The sequence below is a fragment of the Alligator mississippiensis genome, chromosome 16, assembly GCF_030867095.1.
Source record: "Alligator mississippiensis isolate rAllMis1 chromosome 16, rAllMis1, whole genome shotgun sequence".
NCBI classification, from domain to species: domain Eukaryota; kingdom Metazoa; phylum Chordata; order Crocodylia; family Alligatoridae; genus Alligator; species Alligator mississippiensis.
Window position 1 is genome coordinate 18,440,852 of NC_081839.1, and position 18,986 is coordinate 18,459,837.

Below are 18,986 nucleotides of genomic sequence, written 5' to 3' on the forward strand. Positions count from 1 at the left end.
GGTATAGGAGTTGATTTCTTGCCTCGAACCGAGGTGTAGTCACCGGGATCGGTGATCATGGGACGGTTGATGCATCCACCGTGGTATCCCGTAGCTCTTGTAATCCCCCATTCTCCTCTTGTGCCTCCCTGAACTGCTGACTGCTGGCCACATCATACAAGTCTAGTAGATTCATGTTGTCTTCCAGCTCCTTGCTGTCCTCGAGCTCCCCAAGCCATTCTTCACACGTCCTTAGGTTCATCCTAGTTGTCTCCACATCCCAGACCCTCTCAATGCATCATATATAGGGGTCCAATCTCACCCTAATAACATGTCGCAGGCTAGGCAAGGAGCTAAGCCTACCAGCAATTCTCCTTGATGTTCCATGATGTGGAGGGGCATCCATTGTCGCTGAAACTGTTGGGTTTCCCCGTGGAGGCAGGATACTTTTACGGGGTCAGCCTTGCAGCTTCACTAGTGTTTAACTAGGTTGACCTTTACCAAGGACTGGGCACATCCGAAGTCTAGGACTGCCCTGACTGGCTGATTCCTGATCCATGCTTGTACCACTGGTAGTTCAAAACTGCAATCCATGGGTTCTGTCTGAGAGGGTTCTTTGCGCCCTTCTGTCGTTCCATGAGCCATGTTATCCAGGAGCCACCTCTCCATTAAATTGCTCGAGCATTCCTTTGAAAAGTGACCGATTTTTCCCGCAACAGAAACAAACCATATCCCTCATTGGACCCCTAAAGGTAAACTGTAATTTCTTCAGTTCCTTAGGGGTCACGGGTAGAGGAGTAGGAGTGCGCCTCTCCCGAGGGTAATTGACTTCTGAGGCTGCAAAGGCCTCAGCCAGCCTCAATGCTTCCTCGCAGTTGCGGTGAGAATGTTGGCATATCCAACACTGAGTATGCTCTTCTAGGTCATTGAGGAATTGCTCTAACAATATCTGGTCTGCCAAAGTATTGTGGTCACATGATGCGAGGTTTATCCACTTACTAAATAGATCCCTCAATAATTGAAACAGGAGCCTTGGTCATTTCTCCTCTGCCCCCTTCTTAGCCCAGAACAGACGCTGGTAATGTTCCAGATTAATCTCCAGCCAATACAAAATGGCTGCTTTAACCAGGTCATAATCTCGTGCTTCATCCCGGGGAAGCGCCCTATACACTGCCTGGGCTTTTCCCACCATGAGGGCCCCGAGTTGACTCGCTCAGTATCCTTTGTCCAGGCCTGTCATGATGGCATGGTGCTCGAACGTCTCAATGTAGGTTGTCATCACTCATCATCTTTGGCATCTTGAAGGCTGTTAGACCATGTTGCAGCCAGTTCTGCTAACGCTGCATCATTTGCTGTTGGGTGTCAAGTATCTGCGTCAGCGCTTGTAAATTCTGGCCCAACATATCGGGAGTGATCATGGCTGCTGGTTGCATGTTGAGTTGCTCCTCTGGGGCCGGGTTTTCTAGTAGGTTCCCGGCCAGTGCACCAGTTTGTGCCCATCTGGCTTCGAACAGTCAGTTGCGCACAGCCTTGGTCCGGCTGGCCGGCAGAGAACATCGTGCGATCTCCTGCAAGCCTGGTGGTAGATGTTTATCACCTGGGTGGCCTCCCCCAGACTCGCCTGCCATGACTTTGAATGTTATTCCAGTGGGGGAGGCAAACCACCCAGGGGTCCTCTTTGGCGGATAGTCCGCCAGGCTGCTGTCCATGGGGCTCCACCTCCCCTACACTCCAGCCTTGCGCCAACCTTTTGGCGGGTCACCAGATCTTCTTGGTCGTACCCCAATGATGTGGTGTTTCTTGAGCTCGACGATCTTCGTAGCCTTGTTACGCCTTAAGCACTTCCGGCTGGGACAACACAATTATGCCTCCACCTGCCCTAAAGCAGTATCAGACCCAGGGCTCTCAATTTAACCATCAACCAAGGAAAAAGGAAAAGAAAAATGGTGCAGAGCTGTCTTGCCTGCATCGCCTCACCCTACATCTCAGCCCCTCCAAAAGGGGGAAAACTAAAGGAGCCAAAACAAACTATAAGTCAGGAAGGACCCATCTAGTTTCCTCTCCCCCCAGCCCTACTGCTAAGATAACAGGGCATCATTTCACCCCTAGGGTCTCAGTAAACCTATCATCTGGCCAGGGTGGGCCGCAGCCCCTCATCCTGTGTCATTCCTCCCCTCACCCCGCCGAGTGCAGTATGTGGTACTACTCTCCTCAGATGCTGTCGGAGGCGTTCCACTTCCGACATCCTGCGGTACCTTCTCAAGCAGATGGCCACCTTCTATACTAGATGCTGGTACCCAGCCTCCTGCTGTCCTGCTCTGCAGCCTCTTTTGCTGCTCACAGCCATTCCTGCCAGGAGGGGGAGCCTCCTCTGGCTCTCTCGTCCCCCTAACATTCCAACCTTTGTTGGTGCAGAAAGCCTCCTCTGGCTCTCCCGTTCCTCCAACGCTCCCACATCTGCTGATGCAGAGAGCCTCCTCTGTCTCCTGTGTCTCTTTGTCACTCCGATTCCTGCTGGCACAGAGAGCCCCTGTCGGCTCTCTCTCCCAGATCTCTCATGCCGCCTGGCTTGAGAGTCCTCGTTGACTTTCCTCCTCTCCTCCTGCTGTCTTCCCCCACAATTCTCTTTATCCCTGCCGGCTGGTGATTGCCGATTACGTCACTGGCCGGTTTCAGCTGGATAAAGACGCGGCTTACAACCCGCCTGGATTTTCTTTCCCGCTTCAGCTGTGTCGCGGACCCTGCTGCTGGTAAGTGTTTCTCTTTGATTATTTTTGTTTTTTCTGCTTTTGCACATGATTCCCGCCCTCAGGGATCCCCATTTGTTTTTTGGGGCTCTTCCAGCCACTCTCCCTCATGAAACAGTGCACTATACCCAAGGAATGTGCCACTACAGAAACATAGATGGTGATAACTATGTAGCTGTAGCGTACCATATGGCAATGTAGTGCATCGATACATTGCCATAGAGTGACGTGTAAACATGCCCAATAATATCTAACCTATGGCCTGGAGCGTAGAACATTATTCCGAGAACTTAGAGGCACAGATTCAAACACCTTTTGTGTGAGGGGTTTCCCATTTCAGACAGAGCACCCTGACCACATAGTTAGTGGAACTAAAATATGAGCACAGCCTTGCTCATATTTTTTTCCTTAGATTTACATAGTGTGTGTACTTACACAGCCTTGTAGCTACTCAGCTAGTGGATAGTCAGTGCTGTAGCAAGTGGGGGGTGAATGGGATTGTGGCAGAAGGCCACCTCTGTTTCTCCCCAAAAAATCTGCTCTGTGACAATTTGGTTAAGATGGGCCCTGCAAAGGGTACACACCTTACCCTATCTCTTTAGGTAACTTGAGCTGGATACATTCCTGATGGGACAGGGGAAAATTGCTCCCTCTGCCTATTTGACTGGCATCTCATACCTGGGTGAGGGGCTTGGGCTCCCTGGGGAGCTAGGAACTGCCAGTCTGCCCAGCAACTAGTGATGCATTTCAAATTGGTTGGATGATAGCCAACAGGTACTGGCCTCCATTGGACCAGGTAAATGAGGTCATAAGGGCTATATAAGTTAAGGACTGCCCAGGAGGAGGGAGCAGCAGCCATGAGGATGACTCAGAGAGAGAGAGAAGAGCTGAACCATCTGAAACTTGCTCTCTTTCTCAAAACTCATGATCAATGAACTGCCTGCCTCCAGAGGGAATCTCTACCTGCCTCTGGATGATACTTGTGAGTAAGCTACCTGATATCTAACTAGATATATAGCTTGTAGTAACTCGGATGCATGATCAAAGGCTACCCAGCCATGCCAGTTTGCTCTATGGGATTTCTCTGATATTGCTCTACCCTGTACCCTATTCCAACCCTACCCCTTGTAACCAATAAAGTTCTCCTTTGTACCTAGCATGGGAGACTTATTGGGAGTGGATCTAGCTTATGCCTTGGGGTCCCCTTGGTTCGGTTGCCTAAGGGAGACCACTACTTGTGCTTCTGACGGAGGGAATCATCCCAAGTTCTTGAAGTGAGTCAAGTACCCTTGAGGGCTACTACGCCTGTGTTACCCAGGGGACACAGAGCCAGAATCAAGCCCAGCCCTGGGTGGTGACAATTTTAACCCCAGGCTAGCAGGTATGCTCCAGGAAGGGGGTCAGCCAGAAGTGAGGCACCCCCAGGGAGGCACTCGGAGCTTGGAAGGTGGTCAAGTGCAGTGAGGTGGGTGGCTCAATTCAGGAGCACCCCCTACTGGCCCACCACAAGGGTGACTGCCCCAGGCACCAAAGTGAAGGGGCACCAACAGGTGCTGCCCAGCTGGGGTGGGGCAAGGGACAGAACTGTGAGCAACTTGTTTGGAGAGGTGTGGGGATGGGGGAAGGGCAGCTCTTGCCAATGTGTGCACTTCTGGGCAAGCATCCCACTGGGAGCTGCTTGCTGCCAGGATGGGCTCCACCACTGGAGCATGGGATGGGACAGTGCCCCCACCATGGCAGCAGGAATCTCCCAGCCCCTGTTCTGTGATTGCTGGGAGTGGAATGGCGGCTAGCAGAAAATTGTTTCCAGCCTCAGCTCTGCAGTCATAAAGTAGGTGCTAGGAACAGGCTAGGAGCTTGTTCCTAGGCCCTGCTCTGTGATCAGGGAGGGAGGGCTAGGAGATAGTTCCCAGCCCCAACTTTACTATTGTAGAACTATTGTATTGGTCTGTTTCCAGCCCCAGCTCCACAAATGCAATTGTGGAGTGGGGGCTGGAAACAAACTGCCAGCCTCCTCTCTGTGCTTGCAATTGTGGAGCAGGGGCTCAGAGCTCCCTGCATGGGGAGAATTCCCCACCCAGCCTGGAGCTGGCTGGCACCTGTCCTTAACCAGGACAGTTCCTGGCCAACCCTGGGCTGTGCGGGGGAGGTCTGCATGTGTAGCCTGGAGGTGGCTGGGGACTGTCCCCATTTGGGCTGCACATGCAGACTTCTATACACAGCAAGGGGCTAGCTGGGAACTGTCCCAGTCAGGGACTGGTCCCAGCCCTGTGCCCCAACTGGGTGATCAAGGCACAGGGCTTGGAAAGAGCTGCAGGGGAGGGGCAGCTAGCAGCCCCACCAGTGGATCGGGGCAGGAGGTTGGGACCTGTCTCCTCCTGCAGCTCTTTCCAAGTCCCTTGCCCCTGATCAGAGTTGGGGCCAGGAGCTCCCTGTTGCTGGGGCAAGGGGACATTGTCCCTGCCTGGGCTTTGGTACTGGAGCACACCCCAGCAGCAGGCAGTTCCTGGGGGCAGGGAGCATTCTCCCAGGCCCTGCCAGAAGACAGCTGTCTCCTGGACCTGTGCTCCCTGCCAGGCCCTGGGCCAGCACTGAAGAGGAACCTAGAGCTCTCCCTGGATGCTGCAGGCAGCCATGTATGGCCAGAGGGGGCGGGAACAGACTGCTGCCAGGAGCAGCAAATCTGCTTCTACATCCCCACACATGTAGGCAGCTGCCCAGGGTGGCTTTGCTTTACAGTAATTTATTCTAAAGTAAACGCACCCTGCAGCATTTGTACATGAGGTTACTGTAGAGTAAACCTGCCACACAACATTTATACATGTAGACATGCCCAAAGGGTGGCAAAATTCTCTCCATTATCTGTTGCAGTGCTCAAAACATAAGGTAAAAAAAGCAAGTGCCCTGAAATGTTCAAAAGAAAATAAAGCCTTTCAATTTAAAATTGTGCAGCAAAGTCTGAAAAACCCTTGAAGAGAGGAGTGAGGCAGCAGAAAAGCTTCAGTCCAGCCAGCTAGCTAAGGACAATGGCAAGTGTTTATGAGATAAAAAAATGAAAAGCTTTTCTATGGTAGGTGTTTGAAACCTAATTGTGATGAAGTCCATATTCATACCCTTTCCCAACTGAGGCCAGGACCACTTCTAAGCAGCAATTTCTGTCCACTCAATCTTGTTTTGCATATACCAAAGTTCAGCAATTCCTCAGCATAGAGTGGCTCTGAAGAATCACTGCAGTGCTGCTCTCAGGCTGTCTGTTTCAGGGTGCACACTTTGGAAAGCTCCAAGTCATGTATGCTCCCTAATTACTTGGCTTTGTGACACACACATGAAGAACAGATGAGGCTTGTTTCTTGAGTGAAGTCCCTGCAGAAAGGTAGTATCAATATGGCTTGGAAGGCTTAGCTTCCAGTTGGAACTTTGTTGAGTCAGAAGTCTCCCAGAGGACTTCAGATAGGTACTACATTTTCTACCCCAACCATACTCACCTCACAGACTAGTCCTTGCCAAATCTTAGACATACAACTAAACAGTTCAGACTTTGCTGCTCTTCTTCAGTCTTTGTTGCATCTGCATAATTTGTCACATGAATACATAACACAGTTGAAGATTATTTTTTCCTAGCAGTAGCCTAGCTATAGGGCCAAGCACAGACATTACACTTTTACTCATATAAGTGATTGGAAACCAGTCTATACATGTAACAGAAGCCTGGCACACAAAACCAGGCTACATCCATAACAGACCTGAAGTTTGGCACACAGACTGGTTTAAAAATGGTGGAACCTGGTTGAAGATTTGACCCTCCTCCCCTCTCATCAATGGGTAAATCTGTGTTCTGTTCACTACCCCAATCTAAACTACAACACTTACAGAAAACCTTAGATCAATTCCACCTAATTTTTTTTTAATGTCTAGCTAGCTTAGAAAGGCTTTTTTTGTTGTATTTATCTTGTTTCTTATCCCATACAGTTCTTACCTTGCAATTACAGGACTAATAGCATATATCTTTTCTTTCTAGTATTTGAACACGGTTATTCCATATGAGAAGAAAAGTTCACCTCCTTCTGTTGAGGATCTACAGATGCTGACAAACAGTAAGTTTCTGGCTCTGCTAAAATCACCATGCCATTTTAGAAGATAAAACATTTTTTTTCCCATTGGCAAGGTTATTTGGTGTAGCAGGACTTCTGAAATGTTAGATTTCCTATGATTTTCAATCTTCATTAAGCTTGATTTCAATGCTTTCCTTGAACAACTCTAAGAGATGCACTACTGAAAACTATTTGAAGAAGTGAATACATTTCCATGTCAAAATCATGTGACACAGATTTATTAGGCTTGTATATTCAGTATTGAGTTTAATAAGAAACTAGCAAAAGGAAGAGAAGGAAAAATAGTTGAGTTTTTTTTCCAGACAGCCAGGGATGATTGGGTTTTCAGAATCCTATCAAGAAATGACATTCATCCTCCTGATCTGTTTACAGACTGACACACACTGAATTGCTAATGATTAATTTCCAATTTTCTACATAGTAAATTTGCATACACAAGAACTTTTGTAAGCTAATGGGTATTTCATAAGCTTCTAAAGCCCACCTAAATGAATTTAGTTCCTAACTCTAACTTGGAACAGAAAACAAAAGGTTGAAATGTTATGGCAGGAATTGTGCATTATGGGATGCTCCTCACACTCCCTCTGTGTCTCTATGGGAACTGAATATTGATTTAAATGAAACAAACACTGTCTCCTGTTCTTTCAGAGTTAAATGGTATGAATGAGTCTTCTGTTCAAAAAGGGTTCTATGAGTAGCAGTCCATGAGAGACTAAACATTGATTGTGTTTAGTAACATGTCTTTGACTTGAAAGGTTAGCAAAAAGAAAAAAAGTTTTGAATTACCCATATTGTAAATTCTGTGATACAAGCATATATTATAAGTAGAAGAAATAACTTTCTGAGCTGAAATAAATCTCTCAGTAATGGCTACAGACCAACTAAGACCAAATTCAGAGCCCCCTGATTTAATGGCTTTTGTATTCTATTCTATTCAGTACAGGTAACCCTTTTGCTATCATCAATGAGGTACCCGAGTGCTCTCCAGTAGTGTATTAAGCTATATGAGCAATAGTTGTCACATGCAACCATCCTTTGTAGCTGGCTAACTGTACAGAAACACCTGTCACTTGAAAAAGAGATTTCACTGTCAGGTATCCCACTCAGTCTAATATAGAAAGCAAGGCAGGGTGGCAGGTTAAAGACTACCTCATTCACTTACTTGGTTAATGGTTTGTTAACCTCTGATATTTTCAACCCACCTCCTATCTCAGGCATGCTCCCTCCCTGTACCCTTTCCTTCCCCTTTCCTTATCTTTTGTATTTAAATTACTTAATTCATTTCTGTTTAGGACCCCTTCCTTTTGTAAGTCTATATATAACACCTGATGAAATAGGTTGCTGCCTAAGAAAACTTATGGATTTCTGAATGAGATAGTCTCTTAAAGTGCCAACTTGCCTTGCATTCTGCCTAGCTTCAGACAACATGGCTAACAACCTTTCTCTGCTCAGTCTAATATGCTTTCTCTAGGCTCACAGGATACCTTATAGTAGCTATCAGCATAGAGGGGTACCATTTGAATGTTAGGTTGACTAGTCAGAATTTAAAAAAAAAAACAGCTCCTGAAACATATTGTAACATTTTCCATAGGATTTTTTTTTTAGAAAATTCAGTGGAAACAGCTCTGGGGAATTTAAACATTTCTCTGTAGTGGCAGGACTCTGAGTGTTGCACATACTCAAATACTTCATTAATGCATGATGGACCAGTGAAGCTTATGAAAATCAGCAGTGAATCTGACCAGCCTATTATGTAATATACTAGATTATGTCTTTCCAACAAATGAATGTAATGGGCTTTGTAAACATTACTGAATTAAATCTGGGATTATCATCCTCATTTTACAGATGATGCAATTTAGACATAGGGAAGTGATATGATATGACATGACTTGTCAAAAGCTACATAGCACGTCGGTGTGAGTGCAGGTTTCCTTGCTCATACTTTACACCATGGATCACAGTGGTCATGTCTACATGTGTATTTATGTGTGCCTAAACTTAATGCACCATTGCTTAAGGCACATTAAGGTGATTTATATGCATGTCTACACGTGGACATGCTAATGCGCATTAAGATGCATTCTTAGGTGTGAATAGCTAACTTGCATTACTGTATGTGCAGATGCGCCAATGTGCATTAATGCAGTGTGTGTCCATTGACTCACATTGTGTTAATGCGCATTAGCATGTCCACACATGTGCTAATGCAACGTAGCTATTTGCACCTAAATTTCATACCTGTTTTATGCAGGTATCAAATTTTGGCTCACATAGTCTTAAATTACCATTTTTTAAGGTACATTAAGGGGGTGCACATTTAGAAGCGCACCCTTAATGCACCTTAAAAAAGGCAATTTCAGTCTAAACCCACTTAAAAGAGGCACATGTAGACACTCCCAATATGTCCCCTTCTCCTCCCAACAAATCATTAAAGAACAATTTCCGATACTGCCTTCTAAGAATACCACAAATTATAGTTGCCCAATTTCATATCCTAAAAACTAAGCCACATGTGTATACTTATTGACTTCTGTATGATTTCTGTCTACCATGGCAATTATTTTATTTGGGATTGGCAACCTATGGCCCATGAGCTGGACTCAGCCCACAAAGCTAGTAGCTCCAGCCCACAGACCCAGTGGATTCAGTGATGTTCTTGTGGCAAAGGGCTTGGTAGCATTTGGCCAAGTGGTGGGGAGCTTCTCTTGTGGTGCAGCTGGGGAAAACTGATGGTGACAGTAGCAGTCAGGTCCTAGTGCTGGCCTACTTTGGAACCCAGGTGGTTCATTCTGGCCTGCTACTAGAAAATGTTGCTGACTGCTGGTATTATTAGTTACTAGGGCTGTGCAACATTTCACCAGCAGTTTTGTTTTGATGCTGTTTCGACTCATTTTGAACTCAAAACAGTGAAATCAAAACAAAACAGGAAGCTTCAAAACAGCCTCAAAATGAGGCAAGTCAAAACATTTCAAAATGTTTTTAACATTTTGAGTTTTGAAGCTCAAGCTGGGCTGGCCTGCAGTGAAACAGGGACTTAAGTTTAAGGAAAGGGAGGTGGAAGAGAGGAGAAGGAGTGCTCTCATTATTGACTGTGTAGCTGGCCAGTGACTATCACCCTTCCCTGAGGTCTCTTCCAATCCCAGTGCTCTGGGGTAGGGATGGACAAACTGCATAAAAGTCAGCATTGTTTGAACTGCCCTGCTTTATGCCTTGGTGTCAGTTCCTGAGCTGTGTGTTCCAGTTTTGCCTGTTAGCAGCTAGAGGTGCAGGGCCCCAGAACCCAGACTCCCTCTGCACTTATCTCCTTGACAGCTGTCAGGCGTTGTGGCCTCAGCAGGAGCTAGCATGACTGCAGCTTTCACCCTGCTGCGCCTTAACACACACGCTGCATCACCCATGTCACGAGTTTTGCTTGTCCTCAGTTTGAGGTGCAGTTTCCCTCAAATCCCTGCATCTATCTCCTTGAAACTTGGCAGGCTTTGTGGCCTCAGCAGGGGCTACCTCCCCTGCAGTTTTGACCTGGCTGTGGCTTAACACGTACACGTGACATGAGTTTTGCTTTCAAGACTTTGAGGTACAGTTTCTCCAAACCCCCTGTATCTATCTCCTTGAAACTTGGCAGGCTTCATGCCCACAGGAGGGGCTACGTTCTCTGTAAGCTTAGTCCAAATCAGGCCAGAAATGACAAAGTTATTCACTGTTTTGAGCTTCCCAATTATAGCCTATGGGCGCCACATCGAAACAGCATTTAAACAGCATTGAAACAGTGAAACTGTTTCGATTAAATGAAATGGAACAGCGGTTTTGAATCAAAACACAATTTGAAACAGAACACTGTTCCACTGAAACAGAACGCTGCTGTTTTGCACAGCCCTATTAGTTATCCATTTTTACATATCTTATTTTGATATTACAAACAATTGTAGGGTTGCTAGAAAAAAAGTTTCATCAAAACTTTTTTTTTTGATAGAAAACTAGATTTTGTACAAAGTTATTATTTTCATTAAAAAGTATCTGAACATGATAACAAATGTTGAGTTTTCTTTAAAAAAAAAAATGGTAGGAACCAGAAAACTCTTGTATGGTATACTATGACTGGGGGCTCCCCTGTTGCTAGTAGTGGCTTTGCAAGAAGATTGTGGTGAATCATGTAGTCCAGAGGTTCCCCAATTTTATTGCATACCCCCTTCCAGATTTATCAGTTGTCCACATACCCCTACCAGCATCCATTTTATATTTGAATCCCTTAAATGCCAATTATTATTTCCATGACAATTAAATTCACCATTATATAATTCTCCCACATACCCCCACCCCCGAGATGTCTTGCACACCCACAAGAGTACGCATACCACAGTATGGGAACCCCTGATGTAGTGTAACTGGGGAAAATAAGGGCATGAGGCACCATATCAGGCACTTTCAAATTTCAATTTTCAGATTTAAACAAGAAAATCTATGGTTTTTCTTTTCTATTCTCCTCCCCAACATCTTTGAATTTCAAGTTTTCACTGAAGTAAAAAAATTCTGTGAGGGAGAAGGAAACATTTTCCAATCAACACTGATAAAATGTAATTCTAGGATACAGAAACAGACTAAGACCATAGAAAAATATGAATAAAGTAGAAAGAAAACATGAGCAAATGAATAAACCTTGACTTTTTATATATAATTTGTTGCTCTACCTCCCCCCCCCCCACCAATTCTTCAGTCTTTTCTATTGCTTTGTGACTATCCATTTGTAGAACAGTTCTTTTAGGTGCCATCAGCAATGGCATGCTGACAACCATCATTTTTCAGTAGCTATGTCACAAAACTTTTAATGATTCAAGAGACCTAAGCTGCAGAAGCAATTTCAGAAGTTCCAGTATGTGAGGGGTCAAGGAAAACTGAAACCAAAAAAATGGTGCAAGGAGACTCCTTTTCTATGGGTGGTAGGCTTTATCTACCTACCACCTGTAGAAAAAATTCCAGAACACAGCACAAAGACTCAAAACAGCTGGAGCAGCTAAAGAAGTGGGTTCAGCAGCAGAGACCATGAAACAGTTCTGATATCTAATGTAGAAAATATGTTCTTATGACAGGTTTTTCCTCTGATGATTCTAACCCATTCCCTTTGCCTCTCCTCACACCCTCTTTTCTTTAATCTCACTCCTGTTTCGTCTCTCCACTCCTGTCCTATAATATATTTGATGACCAAAAAAAAAGATTTGTTTAAAAATATATATAGATCTAGCATGACATTTGCTAACAATCAATTTGTTCAGCTTGCCTGAATATTATTTCCCTTCCTTAGTCTTAATTTATTCTTATCTATTTAGACTGTGCGTTCTTTGGAGACGGGGATACTATAACTTTGTGGTCATGATCCTCCAAATTGTCTTGCTCATGTGCTTAACTTTATATGCCATAAGATAAGCATAGAAACAGGGCCTAAACAGGGTAGAAGTATGGCCTATGGTTGCCCATTGTCCAGTAAAATGTGAATTCCATTTTTATTGTAGCCTCTAAATCAGGGGCAGGCAATTATTTTGGGTGGAGGGCCGCTTACTGAATTTTGGCAAGCCTTCAAGGGCTGCATGACAGGCAGACAGGGGAAGATAAATATTAATTTTCTAAATTTTTAGGGGCCCTACAGGCTGGATAGAATGGCCTGTTGGGCCACATCCAGCTTGCAGGCTGCATTTTGCCCACCCCTGTTCTAAATGCTACTGGTATAGGAAGAAGAATAGAACAACAACTTAAAAAGTTATTTAATACATGAAAGGTTGCAGAATTAATAACTCATATGCAATCTTTTAATTCATGTCAAGAGACTCAAAGTTTATTGGTATCTAAAGGCTTGTGCATATATATGAGCAAGTTATACTGAGAGAATGCATATTTTCAAAAGCAAAATAAATACATAAATTACATGGCAGAGTCTCTTGCATAAGTTTAGTTCAGGAAATGTCATCCCAGATCCATCCAGGGCTAATTTTATCCTGAGGTAAGTAACTTTGAACCAATGTTTATATGCACACATCTCTGTTGTAATGTATTTTAATTACCTGCCAACTGCCTTCTAATGCTGCCTTGCATCATCTCCCACTTGGCCACTCTACGTCACCCTAACTGCTTTGGGGTTATGATGACCAATGTCACCTTTCCATTTAAATATTGGTGTGTGTCCAAGCTCTTTTTTCTTTGTACTTGGACACTTTATGGACCAGTACTTTGGTAGTTCACCTGCATTCAGTTCCTTTGAATACTTGTCCTCTGAAGATGACTGTTGATCCTGCCAGCAACAGCACCATGCTGGCCCTTCTTGCTCTGTGTCATGTTACAATGGTGCAGCAAGATTTTAGGGTAATCATAACAACTGGGAAATGAACAAACCTATCACTAAGGAGACAATGAAATGGGGCTACCCATTTAGGGTCACACTAAGGTATATGATTCAAAATGTACCTATAATCAACAAATGACAGTATGAGCCACATGTCTGTACTCCAAGGAATTGGGTTTAGCAAAGAACAACAGCATCAAGCCACATGACATGGAAGACATGGCGGAATGGCGAGGCCAGTGGTAATCCTCACAGGAGAATGTGCCTGAAAGCCAAGAGTTCTTTGATTAGCAGGAATATCACTAGAAGCTCATGCAGTCTGAACCAGATTTCTACCTCCCTGAGATCCGTTCCTGCCAGACAGCTGCCCCTGGCAAAACCCAGGATTCCAGAGGAGAATGGTAAGCATGCTTATATTTGTACTAATTCTTAGTGCATGACAAGAATTAGGCAGTTGTTTTATTGCTGGTGTTTGCTACATTATCATGGATGACTGAGTGAATACCAGTTCTGAGTTCCACTTCCCCAACCCCACCCCAAAGCAACCTCCCTCTGCATGTTCAAGGTGGTGTCAACCAATGTTAACAACTCCACTCTTTCCAAGTCCACTTTCTCATCCTGACAATCAGGTTAAACCCCCTCATTTGTATTGAAAACACTGGAACCGATAGCTGCCCTTTCTTTTATTGGACCTATGTATCCTCCTTCCTGAGCACTATGCCCCAATCATATCCCCATTTCCTTTACCTAGCTCTGTCCACTGTAAGCTAGAAATTGGTCTGAAACTTACTTCCTTAGTGTGGACTTTTATTTTTTGAACATAGTACTGCAATAAAATGCATGTTGCGTTTTTTATTAATTTATTTAAGATTTATTAATATAGGAAACTCTGTCATATGATAACCCAGAAGAGTTTGTACAGTTTTTCTGCCAATCCCTATAAAATACTTTTATATAATGGAATTAAAAGTCCTTAAAAAGTCCTAGCAGGGCCATAACTCTAAGGATCTTGAGCATCAAAAGACATTACCTACAGTACAAAAAGGCAGGGAAAAATTAATTGCATTTGACAAACACCGTCACTTCCTATCAAAGTCTGTAAGTCACTACAGAACATCAGTGATGACATGGCCAACACTCCCTATGTTCACAGGAGATATAAAATGAAATATTAGATACACAGGGTACTCTAATAGCATTCTAACATTGTGGGGTATGGCTACATACATCCAGTTCCCCAATAAGCCAATGTGCCTTTCCAGTCACACAATCTGCTAGTGCAAGGGTTGTCAAATGGGGGTACATGTACCCCCAGGAGTACTTAGAAAGGTCTTGGGGGTATGTGTGGCCAGGTGGGGACAGAGTGAGCCCCAGGGTGAGGTGGCAGCATCACCCCTGGTTCATTTGCCTCTTATCTGGGGGGAGGGGAGAGGTGCGTCAGGCACCGCCAGCCCCACACAGCATATCTTATCTCCCCTTCACCCAGGCAGAGGGATAAAAAAACTGGGGGGAGTCTGCAGGAGGAAGGAAAAGGGCTGTGGGGGGAGGGAGTGGGGCTGGGGCAGGCACTGCCCAGCCAGGGAGGGGTGGGGTGCAAGACAGAACCGTGTCTCATCCGGGGGGCACAGGGTTAGGGGGAGGCTCCTGCCACTGCTTGTGCCCTGGGAGGGTATGGGAGCTGTGTGCTCCCAGATGTGCATGGGGCAGGGCAGGTTGCCACTGAGGGCTGGGGCCAGGGCTGTGCCAGGCTCTTCCTGGCAGGAACTGAACTGGGCTGTGCTCAGGACTGGTGGTGGCAGTGCTAGGATGGGGTTTGGGGACACTAGGGTGAATTGTGGGGTGGCTGCAGCCCCCTCACAGTAGCCCTGCTCCCAGCGCTGCCTCTGCCAGCCTCAAGCACAGCCCAGTCGCGCAGCGGGAAAAGCCCAGTGTCACTCCACTCAGCCCACAGCCACAGCTCGCCCTTCGCCATTCAGAGGCCTGGGACACATGTTCCCCATGCCCTCCTGGGGGAGTCACCCCTCCCCCCCCCCACATGGCTCAATCCCACACCCTGCCCTGGCTGGGCAGCCCCCGCCCCAGCCCCACTCCCTTCCCCACCACTGGGGCAGCCCAGCCTGCCCCACCTCACCCGCAGATCGGGGGACACACCCTCATGCCCTCCTGAGGTACACGCAGTGGTGGAAGCTGCCTCCACCCTGCACCCTCCAAATGATCCAGTTGCAGCTCCATGCCACACCCCACCCCAGCTGTGCAGTGCCTGTCCCTGCCCCACTCTCTCCTGCACCATGGGGGCCTCAGTCTGCCCCCCTCTCCTACTTAAAAACAAGAAAAAAATATAAGGGGGTACAGGAGCTGAAACTTTGAGTCAGAAAGGGTACACTTATTAAAAAAGGTTGAAAACCCCTGTGGTAGTGCACAACAGCAGTCCATAGCTAACAGGTTTACCCTTTGTGCGTCTAGATGCAGCATTTCAGACATGTCTGCAATGCTGCACACTGCATGTGCTGAACATACAGGCATTTCCCACTGATAATTTGCAGCATGGGGTGGGTGGGGGGGGATTAACACCAAAAAATCCTAGTGTAAAAAAAAACTTCACCTTAAAAAAGCGGGGCAGTGCATGTGACGGCAGTGTATGCCACCAGGAACTGGAGCCTGGCCAGCCAGAGCCACACTCCAGCTGCCAGCCAGACTCCATGCTGCCAGGTTGCCATGGCTGCAGCCTTCAGGGGCATCACAACCCCAGGTAAGGCTCCTGGGACCAGCCCAAGTGATGGCCCCAGCTTCTCCTACCCTACACAGGGCAATGTGCCATGCCCCAGGTAGTGTGTGCATGGGCATTTCCCAGGGACAAACAGCAGTAGCACATGTGCTGCTGCTGTTTGTCCTCAGGGAAATGCATGTTCCCACTTGTGGGCACATGCCCTATCTTTGCAAATAGATATCATCTTTGCTGTTAAGCGAACAGAACAGCGATGTGTTTTTCAACATTAGGACTGCCTGGAACAGTACAAACACTGTCACCAGCCTGTTATCTGCAGTAGCACAATTAAGGGGATAGGGAGGGGAAGGAACGGAAACCTAGAATCTGGTGCAGCCATTGGCTGGCCATTCCACTTCCACTGGCAGCCCAACAGCTGCCACTGTCCCATGCCCTGCCACTGCCAGGGTGCAGAGCTGCCATGTTATGTCCTGCTCTCTGTTTCTACAAATCCCCAGTTCTGCCTGATTAATAAAAGTTAAACATAATCTGTCCCAAGCAGATGATCCATGTTAAAATAAATACAGAGCAACAAAACAATGTGTAAGCTATAATACATATCACTAAAACCCTGTGACGTTAGTGAATCTGCATGCCAGTTTGCACAGGAGGAAAATTACTAAATATCTTCCCATGTCCAGGGCCTGGGAGATTAAGACTAGGAACAGAAGTGGTATCTCAACATTGTGGTGTGGGGAAAAAAAATTATCAGTGAAACCACAGAAAATGAAAAATGAACAAATAAACTAGTTGTTACTTTTCTTGACTTACAGATTTGGCAAGAGAGAGTTCCAGACTTAAAGGCCACCATCATTAAACATTGCTCAATATCTGACAAGTTTGAGGGCCTAAAGGAAATGTAAGAAGAAGAGATGTTTGGGAATCCTACTGAGGCATCAATGATGTATGAGGGCTGCAGATAATTAGAGGGATTTCCTAAAGGAGGAGAGGATCATGACAGTCACCACTGGACTGCTGGAGCAGCTGAAGAAGAGGCTTCCAATCTAAACCAGGAGCTGGCATAACGAAATTTTGACAGAGTTTTAAATGCAGTGATTTCTAATGGATATAATGAACAGACATATAGCTCTGCTAGAGAATCCCCAAGACTCCCTGCCTTGCACAGGGAGAAGAAATCACCAACAATAGAGCTTCCAGCCCTCCACATAGAACTTGTCCTTACACGTTATGTATACTGTATTCACCCCCCATAAGTCAATTTACACTATTTGTTTTAATTTATACTTTTTGTACTCTCTTGTGTGTGGTTCATAGATAAATATATAGATAAAGAGATACATAAAATCTGTTTTTTTTTTAACTTAAAAGAAAGCTTCCCTCCATCATGTACAGTTTATACAAAAAAAACCCCCAAACCCCTCCCAAATATAGAAAACTGAGCTAACCTTGGCATACATGGCCACATGTTCATGTAGACCAAGAACCTTAAGGTAAAAAGTATAAAAATGTAAAAGTCAAGAAAGCACAGAAAATATGTAAAGCCATGCCTATTCAATGAAAGTCAAAGGAAGACAATGCTGAAAGTACATGAAAATATCAAACATAGACAGCAGGAGCCCCAAATAGCCAGTGAACCCACGCAGACTGGCAGGCTCAAGAATCCTCATACTTCAAGCAAAGAAGACCAGGGTTACAATAGGTTAAAATTCACACGAGAAGTACAAGGAGGATATACAGGAAATCATACACTCCCATCATACAGAAACCTTAGGGCAATTGGCTTGTTCTATGATATTTCGTCTCCAGCTACTTTTCATGACCTACCTCATAATGCCACATGGCAGCTGTCCTACAATGCATAGGGTATAGTAACAACACAAAGGACCTGGGGATGTTCATTATGACATGAAATTAATGGCAGGCAGTACAAAATCAGACAGCTATTTTGGTACACAGCTTTGCTTTGATACCTTTACATCAAAAATGTTGTGTGACATTTTTTGTCATTCATACTGACATGCTTTCCAAGCTGCTCCCCCCCACGCCAGCTTTTTGGGCAGTTTCTGAACTGTAAAGGACCTTAAGAACAGAATCTATTTTCCTTTCATGCAGACATCCATGAAAGTACATGATGTTTTTGGCACTTATGCACGCTTTGTGATCGTATTCCTTGTGCAGTATGGATGTGTATGAATAGTCTTCAAGGCTACTACGCATGAATAGTAGGGTCCTTGCTGGCCAGGCAGGTATGTTACTTCATGTGCATGAACCAGTGAGATGTATTTCCTGAAATCAAATCCAGGAAAAAACTCCTGCAAGGTGTGGAGTCTCTGCTGCAAGAGGGGGACTAGAGAGGAGACTGGATAGTGCCTGACCTTTGACCTAGTGGTTGCCACACTATGCTGAGAATCTGCAGCAATGTAAGTCTAAACCTGACACTTTGAGGAGGTTGGGGGATAGAACCAGGGACTTCCCACATGAATGTCCTAATGACGATGTTATTGGGCTGAAACCCGACTACTTTTTTGGGACTTAGGCTCACGTATGCACATATGGAGCCATGTACCTATCCATCCAGAGCATGCTCAGTAGCTATAAGGACCTTTGCACATCTGGAATAGGATAAAAACTGTGTTTAAAAGTGACAGAATGTCAGTTGCCTGGTTGGTACATGCTATTTGGAGTGTAAGGTGAAACAGGATTCTGTCCTTCATATTTACATCCAGCTGCAGGGCTGGAAGGGACCTCCAGAGGTTATTTAGCCCAATCCTCTGCCTGAGGCAGCATTATCCCTATCAAAACCATCCCATACAGCCATAATCTAAACTAAGACTCCCTCAACCCTAACACAAAATAGACCTAACATCCTAACCTGCCACAGGTGAAGCAGGGGAGCCATAGCAGCCAATGTCCTGCTTCTATAAACTGCTGTCAGTATATGCTCAAGAGGTCACAGTAAAGGGCCACCCCTCCCTACTCCCGCCACTATGAAGAAAAGTACAAATCTCCACAGTTCATGTCAATTAGGCCATGGGGTAAAATTCCTTCCTAACCCCAAATATAGCAATTGGTCTGACCCTAAGCAGAGGAGC

The 18,986-nt window shown here is 45.5% G+C and overlaps 1 protein-coding gene across 6 annotated transcripts in view; it reads left to right on the plus strand.

The window, feature by feature from the left end:
* Positions 1 to 18,986, plus strand: part of FEZ1 (fasciculation and elongation protein zeta 1) — a 210,337-nt gene that overhangs the window by 158,534 nt on the left and 32,817 nt on the right. For all 6 annotated transcript variants that reach the window (XM_014597850.3, XM_019492449.2, XM_059719843.1 and 3 more), the window contains one exon: positions 6,745 to 6,820. In XM_014597850.3, the coding sequence (XP_014453336.1) occupies positions 6,745 to 6,820 (76 nt within the window). The remainder of the gene's footprint in view (positions 1 to 6,744; positions 6,821 to 18,986) is intronic.